We start from the raw sequence: 26659 nt of genomic DNA on the forward strand, positions 1-26659 counted from the left end.
CTTTTGAAGCATGACTTCTGATTTTTCTTCTTAAGAATGTTTTCTCTAGTCTTTAAAAGTGCAGGATGGTCAAGCTGGGAAATGAATATGTACATATGAAGGAGTCAGGATGAATCTTGGTCTTATCTCAGAAAAACCTTCAAAGAATAATGATAATTGTGATATTTGTGGATACAAACAAATTAGTTTGGACACAGTCTCTGCCCTATGTGGGGTTCACAGTCACAATCCCCATTTTCCAGATGAGGTAATCGAGGCCCAGAAAAGTGAAGTGATTTGCCCAAGGTCCCAAAAAAGACAAGTGATGGAGCCAGGATTAGAATGGAAGAGAATGGAAAAGTTTCTTTCATCCTCCTCCTCTTGCGAGCATATGTCAGTTCTATGAACTGTTCACATCTACTCTCTAGGAGTGTCCCATCTAAGGACAATTTTGAAACGGCCAGATATGTTAACCCCACAGAACAAAAGCTGCATAATGAAACAATGTGCAAGTTAAAGGGTAAAAGTGCAGTCTGTGGGGTAGTGAGTGGAGAAATAATTATGGAGACAAGTAGGGTCTCAAATTGCTACCTCTCTTCCAATTAACCTTGGTAAGCTTCTTAGAAGAGATGAGATACCAGGATCTTCTTGAGTGATGGGAGAGTGGGTAGAGGAAAGGTATTTCCATCGGGAGTGCTGCTTGGGAGGAATCTTTGAGTAGGAGTAGATTTGGGATGAAGCCCAGGATCTTTCTGAGACCCAGGGGTAAAAAGAGATGAATAGGAGGGAAAGAAAAGGTAATAAGGAATGTGAGTTTGTCCAGACTATCAACCCATATCAACCCATAAATAACTCTCCTCCCCAACAGTTGGTAATGTATAAAATGAGTGGGATTTTAGGCATATCCTCCACTTCTCTAAGGCAAGAGGATGGAATATGGTTTCTTTCAGTCCTGTGATTTTTATGGTAGGAAACTAAATAAGCCTGAAAACAAAAAAGGGGACATAGTCTCAACCAGGCAATGGTATTTACTGAGTGCTTGCTATGCGCACAATATCGGGCTAAGCGCCTGGGAAAATATGATACAATTGGTAGACATGATCTCTGCCCTCAAGGAGCATAAAATCTAATGGGAGAGACATGGAGCCTGTTTACCAACTCTGTAATCTTCTACTCTCCCAAGAGCTTAGTAAAGTGGTCTGCACATGGTATGAGCTCAATAAATACGATCGATTGTCAGGGGAAGCAACAGAGTATCAAGGTAGGTGTATATATAAGTGCTGTGGGGTGGGGGTGGGATGAGCGTCCAAGTGCTGAGGAGTTACAAATCCAAGAGCATTGGCGAGAACCAAAAAGGGAGAAAGCCTGTCTTTTGTTAACATCACTGCTCCCCCAGACTCTGTGCAGGAGGAAGCAGGTGGTACCAAGTGGGATGGGGAAGGAGGAGAAAAGCAAGTGAGGTACAGACAAGTGGGCAAAGGGGTGGCGAACAGGAAGTCAGAGAAAAGGAACAACACTTCAGCATCCTACCTGCCTAATAATAGTTTGTCATATTTTTTAAGCACTTACAATGTGCCAGGCACTGTACTAAGCAGTAGACAGAGAAGCATTAGAAGCAGCGTGGCTTACGGGAAAGAGCCTGGGCTTGGGAGTCAGAGGCCATGGGTTCTAATCCCTGCTCTGCCACTTGTCTGCTGTGTGACCTTGGGCAAGTCACTTAACTTCTCTGTGCTTCAGTTACCTCATCTGTATAATGGGGATTAAAACTGTGAGCCCCACGTGGGACAAACTGATTACCTTGTATTTACCCCAGCGCTTAGAGTGCTTGACACATAGTAAGTGCTTAACAAATACGATGATTAATATTATTATGACCTTCTGACTCCCAGGCCAATGCTCTATCCACTACATCTTGCATCCACTCCAGTGCTTAGAACAGTGCCTTTCACATTACAAACTCTTAACACATGCCACAATTATTATTACAATTATTAAGGAGGTTAAGGGGGGGGAATAGGCCCAGGATGCTAAGAATGGTTCTTGGGATGCTAAAGAGGTCAGCAATCACCCTGTTCCTCCAAGTGCCCTTTGGTCCAATATCAGAGGCAGGATTATGATTGAATCCATGATTGAAGGATCCCAGCAATGCTGGAATTCAGTAGGCAGTTGTTGTAGAGGAGCTTCAATAAGGTTTCTTCACCCCCCAGTAGGGAAAGTGCACTAAGGAGCAGGAGACTTCAATCAAACAGGAAGGCCCCCCACCCCCACCCCCAACCCCCTTACTAGAACTTTATCTCCAGGCTATCCTTTGTCATGCTCAATGCCCTGAGCAAGGAGGGTCCTTTGGATCTAGGAGGTTCCCTGCTGGCTGATATAGTGTGAGTTTTCAGCTCCTATGTTCTTCACCCAGTGCTGAAGGTCCTAACTCTTCCTTCCTTCTGAGGGATGGGACTCCATGGGAAGTCCTCTCGGTTTTCTAACAGAATGCCACCCCTAAGTATTCTACACCTTTAACTCTTTCCTGAATCCCACAGCCTCCTTCCTACATTTGATCTCCCCGTCTATACTGTAAACTCACTGTGGGCAGGGAATCTGTTTATGGTTATATTGTACTCTCCCAAGTGCTTAGTAATAATAATAATAATGATGGTATTTAAGCACTTACTATGTGCCAAGTACTGTTCTAGGCGCTGGGGCAGATACAAGATAATCAGGTTGTCCCACGAGGGGCGCTCACTTGTAATTCTCATTTTGCAGATGAGGTCACTAAGGCACAGAGAAGTTAAGTCACTTGCCCAAAGTCATACAGCTGATAAGTGGTGGAGCTGGTTTAAGAACCCACAACCTCTGACTCCCAAACCCGTACTCTTTCTACTAAGGCATGCTGCTTCTCTACAGTACTCTGCACACATTAAGTGCTCAGTAAATATGATGGAATGAATTCTACCCCCATTATCTGGGCCGCTCTCTCTGGCCTCCTCCTTCAACCCCTTACTCTGTGATGGCTTCTCCCCAGTACTCAGAAAAGGTTTTATGGATTCCACTGGACCCTCCAGCTGCTTCTCCATCTCCCTATTCCCGTTCTGATCTAAGCTTTTTGAACAGGTATATCCACTGCTTCCACCTCCCTGATTTATTCTTGACAATCTGTTCTCTGTCCTTTTCATTCACTGATACTCCCAGTCAGTGAGTCACTAATATTTAGTGAGTGGTTACTGTATTTATTGGGTGCTTACTCTGTGCAGAACAGCACACTAAGCACTTGGGAAAGTACAATATAACATAGTTGGTAAACACATTCTTTGCCCAAAAGGAGTTTGCAGTCTAGAGGGGGAGACAGACATTAAAATAAATTTCGGCTATGTGCCCAAGTTCTTTGTGGCTGAGGGTGGGGTTAATAAAGGGTACAAATCTGAGAACAAAGACATTGCAGAAGGGAGAGGGGTGGGGGAAATGAGGGCTTAGTCAGAAATAATCTCTTAGAGGAGATGTAATTTCAGAAAGGCTTTGAAGGTGGGGAGATTTCTGGTCTGTTGGATATGAAGAGGGAGGGAGTTCCATGCTAGAATCAAGACATGGAAGAGTGGGAAAACATGGACTATATCTTTTTAGAAAAGTGATTTGAGCAGCAAAGTGAAGTATGGACTGGAGTGGGGAGAGACAGGAGACAGGGAGTTCCGCAAGGAGGCTGATGCATTCTGGACCACTCCATTCTCTTGGATAGGGTATTTAACCTTGGTTTTGATAACATGTTTTTCCTTGTTCTCCACTTACCTCTCTTTCTCAGCCTCTTTCTCTTGTACTTCCTCTCATTTCCTAGCTGGGCATGTATTCCAAATCTCTGTTCTTGGTCCCATTCTCTTCTTATTTTATGCTCCTTCTCTTTGGGAGCTCATCTGGTTATGGTTTCTGGTATTTGTTAAGCACTTACCACGTATCAAGCACTGTTCTAAGCACAGTGGTAGATACAAGCTAATTAGTCCCTGTCCCACCTGGGGCTCACAGTCTTAATCCCTATTTTACAGAGGAGGTAACTGAGGTACAGAGAACTGAAGTGACTTCCTAAAGTCACACAGGAGACAAGTGGTGGAACTGGGATTAGAACTCGGGTCCTTCTGACTCCCAGGCCCATGATCTATCCACTAGGCCATGCTGCTGGTAGTAGTAATAGTATTTATTAAGTGCTTACTGTGTGCAGAGCACTGTACTACATGCTGGGAATCAGTTATATTTATTGAGCACTTACTGTGTGCACAGCATTCATTCATTCATTCAATAGTATTTGTTGAGCACTTCCTATTTGCAGAGCACTGTACTAAGCACTTGGAATGTACAAATCGGTAACAGACAGAGACAGTCCCTGCCCTTTGACGGGCTTACAGTCTAATCGGGGGAGACGGACAGACAAGAACACTGCACTATATGTAGCACTTGGGAGAGTACAATGCAACAATAAACAGACACATTCCCTGCCCACAAGGAGCACCATTCTAAGTGCTTGGGAGAATACAATAGAGTTATTTATAGTAATATCTGTTTCCCCCTCTTCATGGCAATTTCCATGTGGGTAGGGAATGTGTCTACCAACTCTATTGAAGTCTTTTTTCCTAAGCACTGAGAACAGTGCTTTGCACACAGTAAGCACTCAGTAAATACTGCTGATATTGATATTGTAGATATGATCATTTCCCACAAAGAGCTTCAGAGTGCATTTGCTTGGATAGGCAGGGGGAAGCATGAGACTACATACACATTTGATCTCTTGTCAATTGTAATCTTTCACTGAGCCCTTACTATGTCCCTGTCCCTTTAAACTGACTCCCAAATCTACCTCACTAGGCCTTACCTCACAACTCCTCTGCAATCTCGCATTTCCCCTTTACTATAGGACATTTCCCCATCAGTGTTCTGAAGGCACTTTAAGTTCAGCATATCTAAAACCAAACTCTTCATCTTCTCTCAGAAATCCTCTCATCCTCCATCACGGTTGACCATACTTTTTCTGAAGCTTGTGACTGTGGCCTCATCCTTGACTCCTTGGCCTATTTCAGCTAATACATTCAGTCTGTCACTAACTCCTGGCTATTTTTTTCTCCACATCATTTCTGGTTCCTACTTCTCATGATTCCAAGGCACCGTTCTCCTTCATGGCTCCAGATATTCAATTCCCCAGAGTTTGGTTGTGATTCTTTTGCGTACATTTTGCTGAGGTGAACCTTTTTGAAGTTATGTCTGCTTTGTCCTCTAAACCTAAGGGCAGTCTGTTTCACCGAACTTACACATCCATCCTCTGTAGAAGCGGCCTTTAATGGCATTGCTTCTACGATGAAATTAAGCGGAAGTCTGCTCACACAATACACTCTTCTACTTCAGAACAGAAGTTGGGGCAATTTAGGAGTTCTTAAAGACATGGATTTTCGTGTGGTTTCAACTACTGACATGCCTCCATTTCCTCCTTAATTAACAACTTCAATTAAAATCCAAATGCCTGTTTCTGTTATCCAGGTAATGAAATGTTTTTTCAGACCAATGGAAATGGGATCTGGAGGGGAAAAGGCTGCATTTTCCTCTCGAAACGTTAGATGGCATTATTGCTTTCCATGATGGGGTTGGGACTTCGAAATAGGAGATTAATATAATTCAGCAAAGAATCAATTGTATTACCAGATTTTGATGGATTTTTTTTTCCTGGAGGAAGACCCAGGCACTGCCATCAGCTCTGCTACCAGGTTAAGGAATGAATACCTAGTAGGTGATAAGTAAACAGTCAACCAATAAAAAGGAGGGGTGCAGGAAGCACTTACACAGGCTGAGAAAAATACTTCAGAAGAAACTGCTTTGTTTCTGCCACCACAGGACAGCTGTGTCCATGCCCCACAGCCCCTGGAACCTCATCATTGAGAAATGCTCTTTTCCAAACTAGGCCCATACCCAAAAGTTATCTGTTTGCAGATCTTTTTTTTTTGGTAGGGAACAGCTCTGTGTATACATATTTTCAGTAATTCATGAACTCTGTAAGTTTAGAAAATGTATGAAATGTGTGAAGTCTGTTAGGCCAATCCAGAACAAAAAATCTTTTGGGGTCATATCTGAACATAGTGGTATTTTGACATTGTTTGCTTTAACCCAGGGTGATCATATAGTACACTGGTTATATCTTCCCGGTAATACTTTGTCTTACACTAGAAAACTATTTTTAAAAACATTAATTGACTAAATAGCCCTCCAATGCTACACTGTAAACTCCCTGGAGAATAGAAATGATGTCCTCTCTATATTTTGTAATTTCACCTATAAACCCATTGAGCTTTTCCAAAACAGTTGTTCTGGATTTGGTGCTTCTCAAGGATTCCTTTCCCCCTACTCCCTCTCTCTCTCTGCATCACCTTTGCACTTGGATTTGAATCCCTTATCAACCCCACACTCAGACCCACAACAATTATGTACATATCCATAATTCATTCATGTATTCATTTTCTATTTATTGAGCGCTTACTGTCTGCAAAGCACTGTACTAAGTGCTTAAAAAGTACAATTCGGCAACAGATAGAGACAATCCCTACCCAACAACGGGCTCATGGTCTAGAAGGAGGAGACAGACAACAAAATAAAACAAGTAGACAGGCATCAATACCAACTAAATAGATTAAATAGAACCATAGATAAATGCACATCATTAATAAAATAGAGCAGTAAATATGTACAAATATATACAAGTGCTATGGGGAGGGGAAGGGAGTAGAGCAGAGGGAGGGAGTAGGGGCAAAGAGGGAAAGAGGGAGCAGAGGGAAAGGGAGGGCTCAGTCTGGGAAGGCCTCCTGGAGGAGGTGAGCTCTCAGTAGGGCTTTGAAGAGGGGAAGAACTTCTCTGCTGGTCCCTGCCGATGGGCGTGTAGAGCTCTGGACTCTGGTCTTGAGGCACCTGAATTAGCGATCCTGAGGGCCTGACCGGGACCACATTGAGGCCTCCTCTGACGATGGACATTAAAACCTTGATCTCATAGGAGTGAAGTAGCACTGGAGCTTCTCCTTTGGTCCCAGACCATGGACATGTAGAGCTCTGGACCCTGGTTTTGAATTCATTTTGCTGTCTGTCTCTCCTTCTAGAGTCTAAGCTCCTTGAAGGTAGGAAATGTATCTACCAACTCGGTTATATTGTATTCTCCCAAGAACGTGGTACAGTGCTCTGCACACAGTAAGCACTCAATAAATGTAATTGGTTGATTGATTCTTGTAGTGGAAAGAGTGGAAAGAGCACAGGCCTAGGAGTCAGAATTCCTGAATTCTAATCCTGACTCCACCATTTGCTTGCTGTGTGACCTCAAGCAAGTCACTTAACTTCTCTGTGCTTCAGTTTCCTCATTTGTGAAATGAGGATGAACTGCCTGTTCTCCCTCCTACCTAGACTGTCAGCCCCATATAGGACAGGGACTGTGTCTAACATGTTTGTCTTTTATCTACCCCAGCACTTAAAACAGTAATTGTTACACAGTAAGTGCTTTAAAAAGACCACAATTATTATTATTCTTTTTTCCTCATGGTCCCAGCAGCCTCAGCAGTTCAAGTGTGGGAACAATCTGCAAACACACAAACTTCAATGGATGTTGCAGTGTAAATTTAGGACTGCTTATATTTCAGGCTGTTTTTCTTTTTTCTGGACAGGGATTGTGTCTACCAACTCCAGTGTCATATTGTTTTGTATTGTACCTCTCCCAAATACAGTGGTCTGGCCCCAGTAAGTACTATTGTTTGATTGAGTATCCTGAGCAAATATAAATGAAAACACCCAATATTTAAAATCATTAAAGACATTTTTGCATTCGTCAATTTCCTCTGGTAAATATTTTCTCTTTAACCTCAGGGATTCACATGCCAGAGCCCATCTTCGAATGAAGGCTATCCAAGCAAAGCTGAAATATCCTTGGCAGAAACCCTCTAGCCTGTCTGGTGAGCATATCTGTTATGCCCTCCAAAAGGAAGAAACACTCTTGGAAAATCCTGACAAACACAGCAAATATCGGTAAGGAATGGGGCCTAGGGAACATGTGAGGGATCTGACAGTTGAAAATTATGTTTCAAAGGCATACCACTGCTGCCAGTTAGAGTAAATGAACAATGAAATTGGCACCCTCTCAGGATTCTTGGAAGTTTGACCAAGATTTGGGGAACCCCATCTTCTTTTAGTTGGTGTGCAGTTGCTGGAGTTTTTGTCAACTGTGTCTGAAGGGGCTCTAATATGACAGTGCTCACCCTAGGGAGTGTATCTGTTAGAAGGTCAGTAATCTCTTGGAGAACTGCCTGTTTGTTTCTCTCCCCTGGGGATCCCTTTATATCATTTTCTTACTATGTCATTCTGCTGAATAAACCCCCATTTCTGTCTGGGAAATGGGTGGATAAATAGGAGATTTAGCATTTACCATGCATGGGCTGTAGGGAGCTAATTAGCTATTTGGAAAATCCCCAACAGGTCTGGGAATGGGTTGGGGATGAGGGTGGAGCACCAGGGAAAGGAAGGAAACAAGGTTTGCTTCTGGACTTTAGAGTGTTGTTGGACACTGAGTGGCAAGATGCCCTGGTGAGAAAGAGAAACCCATGCTACCCTCCTTCCCGATTGCCGATAATTGATCTCGTGATATGCTTTTATATTTAGCCCTCTGCAAATTAGTTTGTACTCATGCATTTGTATTTTCATATGAGGGCATCTGTTTCCTTAACTGAAAATTAATATTATTTTCCAATGAAATGGAGTAGGGCCCTGAAAAGAGAGTTGGTCAGTGTCACTTGTACTATGGAAAGTGTTTGTGCCCTCTCATTTTGTATTATTTGTTCATCCTTATCTCCTTTTAAATCTATTTTTCCTCATTCGTCAAATGATTTGTATTGACGGTATTTATCCGATCTCCCTCTCTCTTCCTAGCTCCTTGGCCTCTGGCACCTTTCGCCTATTTGAATGATAATATTTTTAAATTTTTTTTAAAATTTTTTCCTTGTTTTCTGTGGAAATTCTGATTTGTTCTTCCCTTAAGGATACATATTTTCACCACTCACTGACTGGGCTTTGGATGTTGCTATATCTGCCAGTGTAGAAAGTGAATGGTAATAGTATTGCTGCCTTTGTTATCACGAAGCTTTACCGCTGCCCGTTAACATGATTCACAACGGGCCCATTCCCAAAGAGCTTACAATCTACAGTACATCAAGTTCACAGGACATTTTTCTGCTGCTAATGGGGTTTTCTTTATCTCAGCCATCAGCTGAAGCATGCTAAATTGCAGAAGGTCTGCCAGCAGCAGTTTGAATTTAGAGATGGGCAGATTATAAACTGCACAGCCACCAACCTTGTTTTGGGTGTGCAGAGTTCTGACCTACATTCAGGAACTGAGGTGGTTTTAGTGGAGAAGAATTCCGATGATACTCGGCAACAGTGGATACACAAGGAAGACAGCAGGTATATCCATTCATTACCTTTATAAGTTCAAATGATCACCAAAAGATGTCCAAAACAGAACTCCTTATTTTCCCACCCAAATCCTGTCCTCCCCTGATTTTTCCACCACTGTAGAAAGCACCACTATCCTATAACCTTCACATTATGTGTGGCTCAGTGGAAAGAGCCCGGGCTTGGGAGTCCGAGGTCATGGGTTCGAATCCCGGCTCTGCCACTTGTCAGCTGTGTGACTGTGGGCAAGTCACTTAACTTCTCTGTGCCTCAGTGACCTCATCTGTAAAATAGGGATTCACTGTGAGCCTCACGTGGGACAACCTGATGACCCTGTATTTACCCCAGCGCTTAGAACAGTGTTCTGCACATAGTAAGCAGTTAACAAATACCAACATCATTATTATTATTATTACAACCCAGCTCTCACGCTTCACTCCTCTATTGTCAGCCTACTCACTGGACCTTGATCTCTTCTATCTTGCCACTGACCTCTCATCCACATCCTGCCTCTGGCCTGGAAGACCCTCCCTCTTTATTTCTGATAGACAGTTTACTCCCCCCATATCTCTATATTCAGCTATATTCAGGGCATACCCAGCAACCAAGATTTGAACAGGATTCAGAAAGACAGCATGGCCTAGTGTAAAGAACATGAACCTGGGAGTCAGAGGACCTGGGTTCTAATCTTTAGGTCTGCCACTCGCCTGTTGTGTGACCTTGCCAATTCACTTACCTTCTCTGGGCTGCAGTTCCCTCATCTGCAAAATGGGGATTCAATTCCTGCTCTCCTTCCGAATTAGACTTTGAGCCCTAAGTGGGACCACACATAACCACTTGGCAAATACCGCAGTTGTTGTTGTTATTATCAATAATAATTATTTTCTTCTTACAAACTCTACTACTAATCATAATGAGAGAAGATATGTGCATTGTAGAGCCATTCAGTTGTTCTGCTACTTAGATCTTCATGCCTGGAATTATAGCATTATCATTTAAGGATATTTTAGAATTCCTACTTGATGTGTAAAAAACCAACAAAAACAAAAAAAACCCAAAAGTGAACATGCATTTGAAAGAGAAGCATATAACCCATGAAAACAGACAAATAGAGTTTAAATAATTTGTACCCTTAGCTTTGGACACTACGATTAAGAGGGTGCTTCACTGCTTTGAGGAAATGGTTGAGTCTTTCCCATGCTCTCCGAGTCTCTCTCTTCTTCAGTTTAGGGTGAGTCTAGGAACTCATTTTTCTAACAGAAAAGTGAAAGAATCTCCTTCCACTCCACTCTTGTATTGATTGTCTCATAGACCTAGGTAAGCTCACAGATTCCTTTAGGGTATTTGGGTACCATTTAGCATGTTGCTAGGTGACCAAAGCAAAGACTTTTAACTTTATTCTTCCTTTTAAGGAGGGTACCAGTCAATCTGACTTCCATTTTTCCTGCTGTTGGAAAATTGGAAAAAGTAATGAAAAGAGTTCCCCTTCTTCAGAGACTCCATAGATTTCATGGACAAAAATAGAGAGAAACATGAAGAAGAAACTCAAAATGAGCTCAAGGCCTTTTTCTGGGTAATCAAAGTATTTCCACCTACAGGCTCTCAGAAGACAAGAAAGTTAAGAGATTCAGTCATAGTGTATACTTCAAAATGAAGGAAGAAAATACATCAGTATGCAGGCAAGATTTTATTTTAATTCCAGCAACATACTGAATTCATTCAAAAACATTAATAGCTTTATAGATTCCTGGTTTCTATGCAAAGAGAAGCAGTGTAGCTCAATGGATAGAACACAGACCTGGGAGTCAGAAGGACCTGGGTTCTAATCCCAATTCTGTCACATCTGCTGTGTGACCTTGGACCAGTCACTTCACTTCTCCATGCCTGTTACCTCATCTGCAAAATGGGAATTAAGACTGTGAGCCCCACGAGGGACAAGCAACTTGATTAGCCTGTATCTACCCCACCACTAATACAGTGCCTGGAACAAAGTAGGCACTTAATAAATGCCATAAAAATATCACATTCCAACAGGTGAATGTGGACCCAGTCAGTTGGAAAATTTCTAAATAGAAGATTGATTTCTCTGAAACTAACTCTTCTATCAGATTAGATTGGAGATCACTATTCACTAACCAAGGACCAATTCTATCTGGCAAGTCCCTCCAGATGGAAAAGAACTATTTTCTGTCAGAGACAACCGAACTGGAGTAACTCATGTGGTCCTACACATTCCCCCACATTAGAAATAGAGAGTTAAAATTAGGCACTGTGGCCTAGAGCATGGGTCTGGGAGTCAATTCATGGGTTCTAATTCCAGCTCTGCTGCTTGTCTGTTGTGTCTTGGGCAAGTCACCTCACTTCTCTGGGCCTCAGCTTCCTCATCAATAAAATGGGAATTAAGACTGTGAGCCCCAGGTGGGAGAGGGACTGTGTCCATTCCGATGCACTTGTATCCACCCCAGCCTTAGTAGAGTGCCTTTCACACAGTAAATGCTTAACAAATACCAGAATTATTGTTATTTTTAGTGGAAAGAGCATGGGCTTGGGAGTGACCTTGAGTAAGTCATTTAATTTCTCTGTGTCTCCGTTCCCATATTTGCAAATTGGGGATTCAGTGCCTGTTCTCCCTCTTACTTAGATTGTGATCCCCATATGGGGACCTGATAATCTTGTATCTACCCAGTGCTTAGTACAAGTGTTGGCACGTAGTAAGCACTTAGCAGAAACCACAGTTATTATTATTATTAATCCCATCAGGTGTACAAGTGATGTAGAGGTAAGTAGGTTAGTGGTCTAAACCTTAAGACATCATAAAAATAATAATAGTAATTGTGGTCATTGTTAAGTGTTTACTATATGTCAAGCACTGTACCATGCAATGGGGTAGATACAAGAAAATCAATCAATCCATGGCATTAATTGAGCACTTACTGTGCAGAGCATGGCAAAAAGCAGTAGGGAGAGTAAAATACAATGAAGTTACTAGATCCGTTCCCTGACCATGAGAAACAGTGTTGCCTAATGGACTTCCACTGGGCTGGAAGTCAGAAGTATCTGGGTTCTAGTCCTGGCTGTGCCAGTTGCCTGCTGTGGGAGCTTCAGGAAGCCATTTCACTACTTTGAGCCTCAGTTCCCTCATCTGCAAAACGGAGATTAAAACTAGGAGCCCCGTATGGGACATGGACTGTATCCAACCTGATTACCTTCTATCTGCCCCAGATTGTAATAGTAATAACAATAATAATGGCATTTGTTAAGGGCTTACTCTGTGTGAAGCACTGTTCTACGTGCTGGATAGTAGCTAGCAGTAGTCTGGAGCATAACAGATACCATAAGTTAGAGAAAACTGAAAGTGCTTAACAACTACCATAAAAAAGGAGCGTACAGTCTAGAGGGGGTGATTGACATTAAAATAAATTACAGATATATTCCTAAGTGCTGTGGGACTGGTGAATATCAAGTGCTTAAAGATCTAAGTGCATAGGCATTGCCAAAGGGAGGGGGAATAGGAGAAACGAGGGCCTTCTGGGGAAAGCCTCTTGGAGGAGACTTGACTTTATCAGGACTTTCAAGGTAGGGCCAATGATGCTCTGTCAGTCAGACTCAGTCCATGTCCTATATTGTGCTCAAATTCTAAGCAGGAGGGAGAATAGGCATTGAATCCCCATGTTACAGATGAGGAAACTGAGGCTCGGCGAAATTAAGTGACTTGGTCGAGGTCATAAAGTCAGGAAGTAGCAGAGCCAGGATTAAAACCCTGACTCCCCGGCTCATCCTCTATCCACTAGGCCATGCTGCTCTTTAATCTTCTTTAAAGTCCCAAAGACATAATGGCACTGCTGAATCATCACTCCATCATGCTTTATTGTGGTAGGTCTGATGGCAAGGGAGAATGTCTTTTCTAGCCCAGTAACTTGCACAAAGAAGTTGGGAGTAGCCCAACCTCCTGCTGTTATCGTCACTTCACCCTGCTGTGGTGAAACAATTCCATTTCAGGGATCAGATCTCTCCCTCCAAGTGATTTTTACCAAGTTTAGTCCCAATATATGATTGGTGGACAGTAAACCTAACCCCTCTTCTCCTGGCAGATCGAGGCTGCAAGGAGCTCATCTCAAATTTCCGTCAGACGTAGGTCCTCCCATCCTATCAGAGATAGTTATAATAATAATAATGTTGGTATTTGTTAAGCGCTTACTATGTGCTGAGCACTGTTCTAAGCGCTGGGGTAGACACAGGGGAATCAGGTTGTCCCACGTGGGGCTTACAGTCTGCATCCCCATTTTACAGATGAGGTAACTAAGGCACAGAGAAGTTAAGTGACTTGCCCAAAGTCACACAGCTGACAAGTGACCGAGCCGGGATTCGAACCCATGTCCTCTGACTCCAAAGCCCATGCTCTTTCCACTGAGCCACGCTGCTTCTCCAGTTTTCCAGTTATCCAGTTTTTGATTAGCTGGAGATCCTCTCTTTTAAGCCAGAGTTGACTTCTTTAGTCAGAAACCATCATCTGATGGATGGCATTATCTCTATCAAAATAGAAATATATCGTGCTCTCCGAAGTGCTCAGTACAGTGCCCTGAACACAGTAAGTACCACTGGTTAATTGATGAATCGAGAATGTCTCCATAACAGAAGACACCTCTCTTCTCTCCTATTCGCTTAACTGGAGAGGGATGGAGAATGAATGGATTGGCTCATCTCATCAGCTGGATCTTGCAGATGTGTTTCAGAGAATTTTTTTTTTTACACTTTAATGATTGACTCTTTTATTTTAATTTTTTTTTTTTGCTAGGCACATATTTATGTTGGGACATGGGAATGATCTTGTTAAATTGTCCTTGGCCAATATAAAAATTCCTACTAAGCCCAGGGCATTCATAGGAATGAAGGACATTAAGCAGCGTGACCAGGATTTGAATTGGAATCCTGTGAAGACTTTGGCCAAACTGAACACTCTCAGGGAACATGTTTGAGAGGGAATTCATAGGCACAGTATTAGCAAGGAAGAATAACTGATGCAGAGAATATCTATTTCTCTGCAGTATTTACTTAGAGAAGGATTAAAACTCAAAGGGGAAAAACAAAGATTTAAAATCACTGTATCTAGAACCTAGCCCCTTATTGCTATGAATCAACTTCCCACGAGTACTGATTAAATGTTAAAGTGGGAGACTGTAGATTTTTTAAAAAAATTATATTTGTTGAGTACTTTAATATGTACCAGGCACTGTACTAAGCACTGAGGTAGATACAAGCTACACAGTCCATGTCCTACATTGGGCTCATAGTCTTAATCCCCATTTTACAGATGTAATGAAGACAAAGAAAAGTTAAGTGACTTGGCTAAGGTCACGCGGCAGACAAGTGGCAGACCCTAGATTAGAATTGAGGTCTTCTGACTCTCAGGCTTGCGCTCTTTCCATTAGGCCGCACTGTTTCTCTGGGTAGATCCTCAAGGTAAGGCTTTGAGCAGAAACGGTACCTGTTACCTGCCACAGGTAAGAGGTAAAAGGGATTGGAATTCCTCCAAAAGCTCACCAACAGACCTCTGGAAGCTTGACTCCACCCAGAACAAGCCCGGGAATTGTCAGGAAATTGGTGAGTCAATCACAGTATTCATTGAGCGCTTACTGTGTGCAGAGCACTGTACTAATTGCTTAAGAGAGTACAACACAACAGAGTTGGTAGACAAGTTCCCTGCCCAAAATAAGCTTAGAGTCCAGAGGGGGAGACAATCCTCCCTACCTATTGGGAAATGTAGTTATCAGCTTTTCTTTCCTTTCCTTCCCTATGATTCCTCTGCCCATCTTCAACAAGAGCTCTGGTTAGATGTTTGAAATATAGCATGGCTCCAACCAAAGATTGATTGGGTGTATCACAGTTCAGCACGGCAACACTGTACTCATCTTTCCTCTGGAAAGAAAAGAGCCTAACAGCAACATGGTAGAAATAATAGAAATAAATCATTTGTATTGTTATGGATACAGAAAAAGTGGTTTCCCCCCGAATCAAAGCAGTTACCTCAAAAGGCAAGAAGGGTTTGTTTTACCAGCCATATGGATGATGTTGAAATGTGTTTCAATTTAAATCATTATTTGTTAACAAGGTAATACATTTTGACAGATAAATGTATTATGTGTACATACATAATGTATGTGTGTATGCCTTGAGGGTCTCTACCCTTAGATTTCTCTTAACTCTATGAAGGGAAATCTATGATTAGAACCCAAATTCCTCATATCTATGGCCACTCCTTTTTTTGATATAAAAGCCGATCATTCATTAACCTTACCCCCTAAGTGTGTGTGTGTGTGTGTGTTTGTATGTGTGTTGTAATTCCTAACAGTTTTTCAGAAAATTGATATTTAGAAAAATATAGTTCTTGATCTAGCTAGCAAACAATGGTTGTTGAAGATTTTGGCTCAACGTGGCCTTGACAACATGAATTATATTGCAATTTGAAGCAATAATTCTGTGTTCCTAGGACATTTCACCTGATGTGCAAGCCAGACCTAGTGCTAGCAGTGTCAATGTCCAGCATACACTCTGGAATTCCAAAGAGTGGAACTGAAATCCAGGGAAGCCCTGTTGTTCTTCAGGTGAGACATGTATGACTTGAAAATGCCTTGCTTCTGTTAAACTAAACCTGAGCAAGTATGCTATTCTCTTTGTGGGGAATTTTACTTCTCACCTTAACTATATGGAGATCTAAAGCACTGCAAAAATGTGAACCAAAGTCAGATGTTTTCATTTTTATTTTTAAAATACTCTCAGTTGTCCCAATCCATGCGTTATCCTTATGTTAGTGAAGAATTAGGGAGCATTCTTTCCATTTCTGGATAGACCGGCATAGACTAAATTGGGGTAGCCAAACTGCAGCTCGGAACTGGGAGTTCCATGTGGGACAGTGACTTTGCCTGACTTGATTACCTAGTTTCTATTCCAGTGCTTTTTACAGTGTTTGGCACATAGTAAGCGCTTAATAATAAAATGTACAATATTTATATAATCTCCATCTCCCCCGCTAGACTGCATGCTCATTGTAGGCCAGGACTGTGCCTACCAATTTTGATATTGTACTCTCCCAAGTGCTTAATACTGTGCTCTGCATATATTAAATGCTCAATAAATGCCATTGATTGATTAACAAAGATTAAAAAAAGTGCAGCTCTTCTCCATATGTTCTGGGACTTGAGGTTGATTATCTGTTATTTTGTGCCAGGATAGTAATAGAACAAGCTGCAGAGTCAAGAGGGGGTGAGGCACTTAGCCCCAGCCTTGACTCTGTCTCACTCTTGCCACCCCCATTCATCCTCCCCTCCCCCCCCCATCTCCCCTGTCCCCCAGAACACCTGCTCACCATTATTTTATTTTTTTTTGGATCTGCGGCTCTTGGCCATATCAACTTCTTGGCTTGCAGCTCTTGTGGCTTAGCCACTCCTGGGATAGATGTTCTTTCCACAAAGTGACCCACGAGTCAGACTTTGTGCTCACATGAATTTTTCCATGCATGAGGATCTTAAGAGAACACTATTACTATATTCTTGGAAATCTGACTAGATCCACCGCCCCCCCCACCCACCCCCAACAGAAATAGAGAGAAATGAGTGCAATTATAGTTCATTTGAAAATCAGTGGGATGGAGGTGCTTCTCTAATAACATAGACTGAAATGATTAGAACCCTTCAGTCTAGATACATCTTTGTTGAGGGAAGATATGTTTGATTCATGTTTGGGATTAAGGGAGTTTTTGCCCATTTAATAGTCACTTTAACAAAAAATTGCAAATACTACAATAATAATAATAATATTTGTTAAGCTTTTATTAGGAGCCAAGTACTCTAATAGGCACTGGGGTACATACAAGATAATTAGGTCAATCTCAGAGGGAGGGAGAACTGGTATTTACTCCTTATTTTTCTAATGGTATTTATTAGGTGCTTACTTTGTGTCAGGCCCTGACCTAAGCACTGGAGAAGATATAAGTTAATCAGGTTGGACACGGTTCCTGTCCCACATGGGGCTCACAGACAAAAGAAGGGAGAACAGGTATTGAATCCCTATTTTCTAGTTGAGGAAACTGAGTCTCAGAGAAGTTGTGACTTGCTCAAGGTCACACAGAAGGCAGGTAGTGGAGCCAGGGTTAGAACCAGGTCTCCTGACTCCCAGACCCGCGCTCTTTCCATTAGAATGCACTGCTTCTAGGGAGAGTGTCTGCGTCAGGAGGATAGGAAGACATTGCTGTAATGGTGCATTGGCTAGATGACTGAAAATTTCCATCAGTGATGTCGAACACCCAGGAAATATGTAGTCTCCAAGGTACTCTGGTGTTATTAATACCAATGACCCAGCTTGTCTTGCATGCAGTGACTCCAAAATTAGGACACAGCGGTCTGGATGGATATCAAAGGTTAACCCAACTTACTCTTCTCTCCAGATGATAAATATGGGCTGCAAATTTATTCTGGGTGACACTGTATATATATCACATTCCATTCATCTTTATCAAATGACTTTTCAGCTCAGAGCAGGCAGATAAAACCTGGCACAGGCTCACATTTACTACCCCAATCAGTTTCATGAAATTATATATGTACATATATTTTCCCCAAGGTTCTAGTTTTATTAGAAACTAGTTTGATCCCGAAGTAATTTGTATTATCTTTCCAGCTTTTTTCTTTGCTGGTTTTTCATTTTCATTTCTTGAAGCAATCACTTTGCGAGAATATATTAAAGTTCATGAGAAATGATAGTAACTGATGTTAGGTTAATTCCAATTGAGCCCTCCCTGTTCCTCTAAAATACAGTCTTCACATTTTCTACAGGCTTAAGGGGAGGCTACACTGCCGTGTTTTTTAAAATCAAACCTAGAGATGCATTCTTTTCCTCTTTACTTTCATTCAATAGGTTGGTGCAGTGGATATTAACCCTTTCTCTCTCTTTTGACTCAGCATGGATTTGATGTAGGCCTATCCCAAAACCTCCCTGAATCTAACGTTGAATCAATCAATTGCATTTAGTTCAGTGCTCTGAACTAAGTGCACTAAGCGCTTGGGAGAGTACAGTGAACAGAGTTGATAGACACTTTCTCGGCCCACAACAAGCTTACAGCCCAGAAGTGGGCTCATGTGGGCTATTACTAAGATGTTGAGAGTGCCTTGAGGTCTAATTCAATCCGTCAGTCAATAGTGTTTCTAGAGAATCTTCTGTGTAGAGCACTGTACTAAGCATTTGAAAGAGAACAGTAGAATTAGTAGACGTGATCCCTGCTCTCAAGCTTTTTATAGTTTAGCCGGGGTGACTAGCGCAAAGCAAATTACAGATAGGTTCGTATAACTGCCAAGAGTGACCTAGCCAGTTCGCTGCATTTCTAGACTACCTCTGGAGGTCCAACTTCTGTGGTAGCTTGGGGTACCCCCCCGGGACAGGCAAGAATCCCATAGGCACTGTAGGAAGAATATGGCTTGTACCAGACCAGTTTATGGTTGTGGGGCTGTCAGGCAGAGAACTGGTTGTAGGGAGTAGGGGAGCTGCGATGGTCCCCTGAAAACATCTCAGTCCCTTGTAGGGTTCTCAACTCTATGGACTATTATGGCTTGGATTTCCTTGATCCTGCTACTTGGCATAAGATCTGAAATGCTTCCCCCAACTTCTAGCATGCTTAGGACACCTGAAGTATCTGATAATTTACTGTGCTCCATTCTTGACACATTGTGCACCTAAAAGGTCACTGTGAAAATTTATTATTCTCTAATATTCATAACCTTCTTTACTGAAGGTACACTCTCTTCCCTGACTCATTGCCTATGCCCCTTCCTCTGGCATGGAGTTCTCCCCACATCAGATCCATTAAAACACATTTGTCTCCATCTTGAAAGCTTCCCTTCTAGATTGTAAGCTCCTTGTGGGCTGGGATTGTTTCTACCAACTGTATTGCATTGTACTCTCACAAGCGCTTAGTAGTATGTTCTACCACAGACATTATATTAACCCCTCTAGACTGTAAGCTCGTTGTGGGCTGGGAATGTGTTCGTTTACCATTATATTGTACTCTTCCAAATGCTTAGTACAGTGCTCTGCAGTATAGTACCATAAGTGCTCAATAAATACAAGTGAAAGAGTGAAGTAAACACTATCTGTGCTCAAAAAATACAACTGACTGAATCCTGAAAATCTACTTCTACTTATTGTACAAGACATTCTACAACTCAACTGATCTTCACTGACTCTGGTCATATCATCTGCCACAACCACCTTTGACGCTTGCTTGTGTGTGTATATTTTGTTACTTTTGCTCTTACGAGTTACATGTGTTTTTTTCTCTTGTTCCTACTGTATGTATATATAGATATCATTTTGTCTCACCTGTATGATAAATTCAGAAAGGAACAGCTTCTATTTTTTTTTTTTGGCCTGTCCTAAGGCTAGTCTACAAAATCAGAGGAAATAGGTTGGATCCGAATTAATCAAGCAGTCATATTTATTAAGTGCTTACTGTGTATATAGCACTGTATTAAACATTTGGGAGAATACAGTATAACAGAGTCAGTAGACATGTTCCCTGTCCTCAGTGACCTTACAGTCTAGAATCTATAATCCACTTTAAAAGGTGGATTTTCCAACATGCATTTTCCAACATGCATTTTACCATGGCATAAAACACAATAACAAAAAAGGTAGGTAAATATCAAACATAATTTTGAATACAACCATGATTTATAATTTTGTCAGAAATAATCCTGGAATTATTAAGAAAGGAGAAAAAGGTTCCAAGACTAAGGATCCTAAATTTCAAGTTTTCTTATTCCATTAAAATTTTAGAGTCAATTAACTGTGTATCTGGGCAACTGGCAGACTTATATTTCTTTTAACATCCTGTCTTCATTGCTTCTTTTTCCAGAAATATAAGCAATGCTCTAATGGAGCTGCCAATCAGAAGTGGTGTTATATGCAAAATGCAAAGGCAATGGTTGCCTTCCACAGCACTGTGCTGGATAAGGAAATCACAGCAGCAAATCATGCTGCAATTTGCACAGCTTCCGTGGTCAAAAATGAAGCAGTAGACCAACCAGTAAGTAGGTTCCTCCCCCAAGAATATCAAGAGCTAAGGAGGGAAATGTAATGGCCCAGTTGGAAAATCTCCCATTGATCTGAGGGTGATGCTGATCTTGAGAGAGAACAGATCAGACACGGTAAATGTGTCTGTGCAGACCAGACTCTATGTTGTACCCTGAGGGCTAACCTTTGAGAGGTGTATTTATTCTTGAACAGGACTATATCATACTTCTTATTGGCACTGATACTAGGCTAGCCCTTTGACAGAGTAATCTGTCAGGAAGACCCCAAACAGCTTTTATTCTTTGTTAACCTATAGGTTTATAGCATAGTTTCACCTCTGTTTCCTGCCCACCTGCAAAAGTTTTTTCCTAGCCCTTCCTCACTTTAAAGCAGCCTAGCAATGATGGGGAAGCAGTGTTGCCTAGTGGAAGGAGTATGAGCCTGGGTAGTCAGAGGACCTGGATTCTAACTGCATCTCTGCACTTGCTGGTTGTGTGATCTTTTTTCAGTTTCACCATCTATAAAATGGGGATGAAATAGCTGTCCTCCCTCCTACTTAAGAGGGGAGCCTCATGTGGAACGGGAATTGTGTCCTACCTGATTATCTTGTATCTACCTCAGCACTTAGTACAATGCTTCGCATATACTGTTTGTTTTATGGTACTTGTTAGCACTTGGAAGTCAAACACTGTTCTAAGGGCTGGGGTAGGTATAAGTCGATTAGATTGGACAAAGTCTCTTTCCCACATGGGGCTCACAGTCTTAAGTAGGAGGGAGGACAGGTGTTGAATTCCACTTTTACAGTCGAGGAAACTGAGGCAGAGAAAAGTTAAGTGACTTGCCCTAAGTCTCACAGAAAGCAGTTGGCAGAATCTAGGTCCTCTGATGCCTAGGCTCATTTTCTTTCCACTAAAATACACTGTAAGTGCTTGACAAATATTATTTTTATTACTAGTATTAGTATTGTCATCATTATTATTAGAGTATTATCATTATTCAAATTGAATGAATGTCAGTAATCTCAAAGGCCAAGTGACAAGGCTGTGTTTGATTATAACTTGTCTACTTACCTCATTTTCCTTAAACCCAGATTAATGTCCTTGAGCCTATGTGTTAATTTTCTTGAAGGGACTGTCAGTCTGAAAATGTCAGGTTATTTCTGCTGTTTGATTTTACTGCCCTGATAACCAAATAATCAGAAAGGTTCTTTTCCAAAAGTTTCATTTTGGAAAAGAGAGGCATGAGAAGGGTGGAATAACTGACTGAAAATTCAGTTTGTTCTCTTGGGTCACAATTTGATGCTATCAAAATGGCAGCATCAAAATCCTAGGCTTGTGTGTATTCAGGAAAATAAATTTCTCTCATCTATTTTCCAAATTCACTCTCCTTTAGGTTTAACAGGGAAATCCCTATCCTAAGATTTAGAAATAAGCCCAACAGTAAATGTGCTTTTTTTCTAGAATGCAGGACTCTGTTGATTAGGGAAATGGGAAATGTATTTCTATGCCCACAGAATAATATTGGACTTTACATGGATTTTCAGGATCCCAACAAAATATGTCTAACATAAAAAGGTGTAAAATGGGGAAAGCAGCTATAAATGCCTATTGAAAATAATTGGATAGTAAAACTTTCTTTTAAAGGAATCACTTATTTTTCTTCTCCAAATTAGGGATTCTCTATTCCTATGCTTGGTGGCAAGCATAGGATAATGATGTGCCTGGCTTGTACAAGGTCAAGAAGAAGGAAGAAAGAATTGAAAGAATTACTTCCAGGTAGCAGGTTCGCCTGTGCTTCCGGCTCCAGGAATAGAGGCCGATTCTCACTAGGTCCTTTCAAATTCATCCATGTGGCCCAGGTTTGTTATATGCTAAACTGTATCAACAGAGTCCTGGGAACAGTGTTGACGTGAGGTGTTGATATTTTTGAATGCCATTTATTTCTGTCTCAGTCTGTTTCCACCTGCCTCATCAGATCTGACCTCCTCTCACTCAATTCATGGATTCTTTGGCTGCTGCTTTTTTTCCTTCCATTTGATCTCCTTTGATTTCTTTTATCTCTAAGAACAGCTTGATTTACGTCTTGAAATCCTTTGGCACTTCTGATGCTGCATCTGCCTTTGCAGGTGGGGATGGGGGATCCACTTTCTACATTTTATTGCTGCTTGGGCTTTAGTTGCCCAAGGAGGTTAGGAGGCTACATGAAGTCTTTGAATTAATGAGTGCAACTTTCACTTTGCAGAGGGGCAGCAACTTTTTATTGAGATCCCCTTATGTTGAAAGAAATGCAAAGTTTTTATCAGTAACCTCTTGAGTCTCTGTAGGTCAGTTTGTCTCAGTTCAGTCACCAGTGGCCTCCCAGCTTAAATATATCTTGAATTTCCACTAAACAGATGATATTGTCGACAAATACTAATTCAGTTTTAGCTACTGTGATTTTTAAATCTAATTAGAATCTAGAGGAGAACCTAATTGTGTGTAAATTTTCCAACACATGTTTAATACACATTCAAGAGATGTTTTCTTTTCACAACAAAACTTGCCTCAGTAAGAGTCCATTTTTCTCTTCTTTGCATTGATATCTCATTGGCATTAATGAAAGCTCTTCCTGTATCTCAAGGGGAATTTGTCCTTACATAAGCTGCTTGATATTCACTAAAAGGTAGGCTTTTACAAATATTCTGAAAGATTTAAAAGAAATCATCTCTGGAGTTCTGGCATATTCAGTTTTGTCACCTTTTAAAATAGTAATGGTTCCAAAGTAGCCACCTATGGTCCCATGAAATTTTGGTATTATGACTGGATTTTGAAAAGTTCTGAAATTTTGATAGTAATATGAACATATTCTGGAGATCAGTAAATTGGGGAAAAGAGCGTATCCTGCTGTAACACTGACACATATAAAAAATTCATTGCATGTCTGGAGCAAATACATTTTGAAACTTAAAACACCTAATTTTCTTACATAAATCTTAAGGGAGAATTAATTTATTCCTACACAAATGATTGCAATCCAAATTTGGCCAATATGCCTGGACAGAAACTATGGGTTAGAAAGTCAAGGAAGGCCTCATCGTATATTTCTCTGGCATTCCACAGGCTGATCTATCAATTCAGGAGGCAGAAAATACCGTGCTTTATTATGAAAACCTTCTGTCATCTTTGCGGACCGAGGCTTCCTTTCAAACCACATCTGAAAATATTTTGGCAACTGCGAGACAGAAAACTGTAAAGATAATTGCACATAGAAATGGAGCAGGATACCAAAATGGGAAGTTAATTGTTGCTGAAACATTCCCCGTGGTAAGTAACTGGCATTCAGCTGCTACTTCAGTAACGGTAACAATAATGGCAACAAAGAAAAGCAAGGAGAACTGTCCTGGACAAATGGATAGAGATGCCTACCCAATAGACAAATCACAATTCTCTCAATCTACCCCGAAATGACATCCCCAACTTAGTTCTTAAATCTTACATCCCTCCTTTTAAACCTAAGACAAAGTCAATAGTCTGAGAATTTTATTTACGATAATAGTTTTGGTTGGAAAAGATGACAAAATAACATCATCCCTCTCTCTCCCAATACCTCTCCAGGCCTAACCCCATAAAGGGTCCAAATCTATGACTTTATAAAATCCATCTTATTTAAAACCCTAAAGCATTGGTAGCAAGCTGCACTTGCTGGGTAGTTAGCAGTGATAATGCTAATAATAATAATAGTGACAACCTAACTCCCACTTATCTCTATTATTCACTTATCTTCTAGCTACCCCAGCACTTCAGTACTTAGCATACAATAAGTGGTTAAGAGGTTCCATAATCATTATTATTTACTGGGACATTTAGCACTTCAGTACTTAGCATACAATAAGTGGTTAAGAGGTTCCATAATCATTATTATTTACTGGGACATTTTAACATCTTTCTTGGCAACATCTTATTCTGATAAAGAAAACTGTTTCACTTTTGTACCAAATGATTGAGCCCAAAGAAGCCTGATCTTCTTCAGGCAAAAAACCCCAGGGTTGCAACTGTCCAGATGTACCAGGAGACTTGAACCCTAGATCTTCTCCTTTTGCATCAATCAGTCAGTCAATGACATCTATTAGGTAGCGACTATTTGGAAGGAGCCAAACTAGGCACTTGGGGAATCCAGCGAAAGAAGTAGGAGTGATTCCTGCCACTGAGGAGCTTTTAATCTGAGGAAGAGAAGCAGCCCTAAATAGGAAAATAAAGGGCATAAGCATAGGTGAAAATAAGAAACCCAAATGAGTACATAAATCACTAATATATAGATATGTGGAGAAGGCCATGTGCCCAGGGTGGTAAGGAATCAGGGAATACCTGGAGGAAGAGGTAGATTTTTAGAATTTTGAGAAGCATTTGCCTCAGTGGCAAGAAAACAGGACCGGAAGTCAGGAGACAAAGGTTGTATGTGATGTTGGGCAAGTCACTTCACTTCTCTGTGCAAGTCACTTCAGTTCTCTGTTACATTTCTCTGTAAAATGGGGAGTTATCTATCCCCTTTAGATTGTGAGCTGAATGTGGGACAGGGACTGTGACTGTAAATGACCTAGCTGTATTTATCCCACAGTTAGCACACTGCTTGGCAATAGAACGGGCTTATCAAATGTTGTTATTATCATTGTTGTTGTTGATGTTAAACTGCTAATGGTAAAGATGACAGCCAGATTGGGATGTATGATTAGGTTGGGTTTAGAGGTGCTTTTTTTATTCCGTAGGCTCACATATTTAGAAGCTAAAAGTCAGGTGAGGGTTTAAGATGGATCATGCATTCTATGAGACATGAAAAGTACAGTGAACATATTCACTACCTTGGGGATTTCCTAGGTAGGGGTTGAAGATAAATGCTTTAACTGGATGAGCTTGTTTCTCCTGAGGCTAAGAAAAGGTCTGACGATAGAAGAGGCTTTGTTTACATAAAATAAAAGAAAATGCAGAATTAGCTATTGCCCAATTGAGTTGATCAAGACTTAATATGAAACTGGATAATTAAGTTCCTAATATGGTTATGTTAGCTGCCCCTCTGGTCAAAATAACCAGGTAATATCGAAATGTCCCGTTGGCTTTTTTGTGTGGTGTAGATGCTACCAGAAATTGTCCAAATCCAGATGTAGTTCTCTAATTCACTTGCTATGAGGCCTTAGACAATTTTTTACCTCTGCTTGTAAATGGAGATACATGCTGAATGATTTGCCATCTTCTTACTTCTCAGTATATTTTTGAAGAGCCTTTTAAATATGATTTTTTGAAACACTAAAGTCCATCACAGCAACAGTGTTAAATTTGGTTTGTGGGTACTCCTTTTGTACTGTTTTAGGAAATACTGTGATTCCAAAATATGACTTCTCCATTGAGTTAAAGGAAAGTAATATCTGAATTGGGAAAAAAAAATTGTCATGGGTTGGAGCTAAATTTGGTATGTTGTAAGCAGTGATTGCAGGTGAGTAGCCAAGTTAGTAGGCATTCAATGTTAAGTGATTTCCTACTTAGTTATCAATTTTCCTGTATTTCTAGCTCCTTACACAATGTGCTGTGCAGCTGGGACTTGCCAAGACAGCCTGTAGGCTATATACCAGTGATGGAACCAAAGTTATTTCTTTACATGGTTTAGTCTCATGTGCTGTGAACAAATTCCTAAAGCAAAGAGCCTCAGAAGGAGAAGTGAAAGGTGCAGTATCTGATGGCACAGAAAGTGTAACTCTAACAGGTATGGATGATTGGTTAAATTCACTATGGTTTCTCAAGTTCTGCTTTTACTTAATCTTAAGAAAATCTCCTTGTTCCAAGTTACACCACCCTGCTAAGCCCTCAAAGCCTATTGAAGACATAACTCCTCCAAGAGGCCCTCCTTGACTAACCCCCCCTTTCCCCTTCTCCGACTCCCGCGTCACCCTGCTTTACTCCTTTTATTCACCCCTCCCTCAGCCCCATAACACTTAAACTCATTGTGAGCAGGGAATAATAATTATGGTACTTATTAAGCACTTCCTATGTGCCAAGCACTGTTCTAAGCACTGGGGTAGATACAGGGTAATCAGGTTGTCCCTCGTGGGGCTCACGGTCTTACTCCCCATTTTACAGATGAGGTAACTGAGGCATAGAGAAGTTAAGTGGCTTGCCCAAGGCCACACAGCAGACAAGGTGCAGAGCCAGGATTA

The 26659-nt window shown here is 41.2% G+C and overlaps 1 protein-coding gene and 1 long non-coding RNA gene across 3 annotated transcripts in view; one reads left to right on the top strand and one right to left on the bottom strand.

Moving 5' to 3' along the window:
- DCDC1 (doublecortin domain containing 1) overlaps positions 1-26659 on the top strand; it is a 406529-nt gene that overhangs the window by 349485 nt on the left and 30385 nt on the right. The window contains exons 27-33 of the mRNA XM_029060915.2: positions 7840-7998; positions 9226-9426; positions 15905-16019; positions 20321-20491; positions 22151-22336; positions 23577-23780; positions 26016-26208. Of these exons, the coding sequence (XP_028916748.1) occupies positions 7840-7998; positions 9226-9426; positions 15905-16019; positions 20321-20491; positions 22151-22336; positions 23577-23780; positions 26016-26208 (1229 nt within the window). The remainder of the gene's footprint in view (positions 1-7839; positions 7999-9225; positions 9427-15904; positions 16020-20320; positions 20492-22150; positions 22337-23576; positions 23781-26015; positions 26209-26659) is intronic.
- Positions 1-26659, bottom strand: part of LOC114810194 — a 274482-nt gene that overhangs the window by 6714 nt on the left and 241109 nt on the right. The window lies entirely within an intron of this gene.

Source organism: Ornithorhynchus anatinus, chromosome 3 (assembly GCF_004115215.2).
Source record: "Ornithorhynchus anatinus isolate Pmale09 chromosome 3, mOrnAna1.pri.v4, whole genome shotgun sequence".
NCBI lineage: Eukaryota > Metazoa > Chordata > Mammalia > Monotremata > Ornithorhynchidae > Ornithorhynchus > Ornithorhynchus anatinus.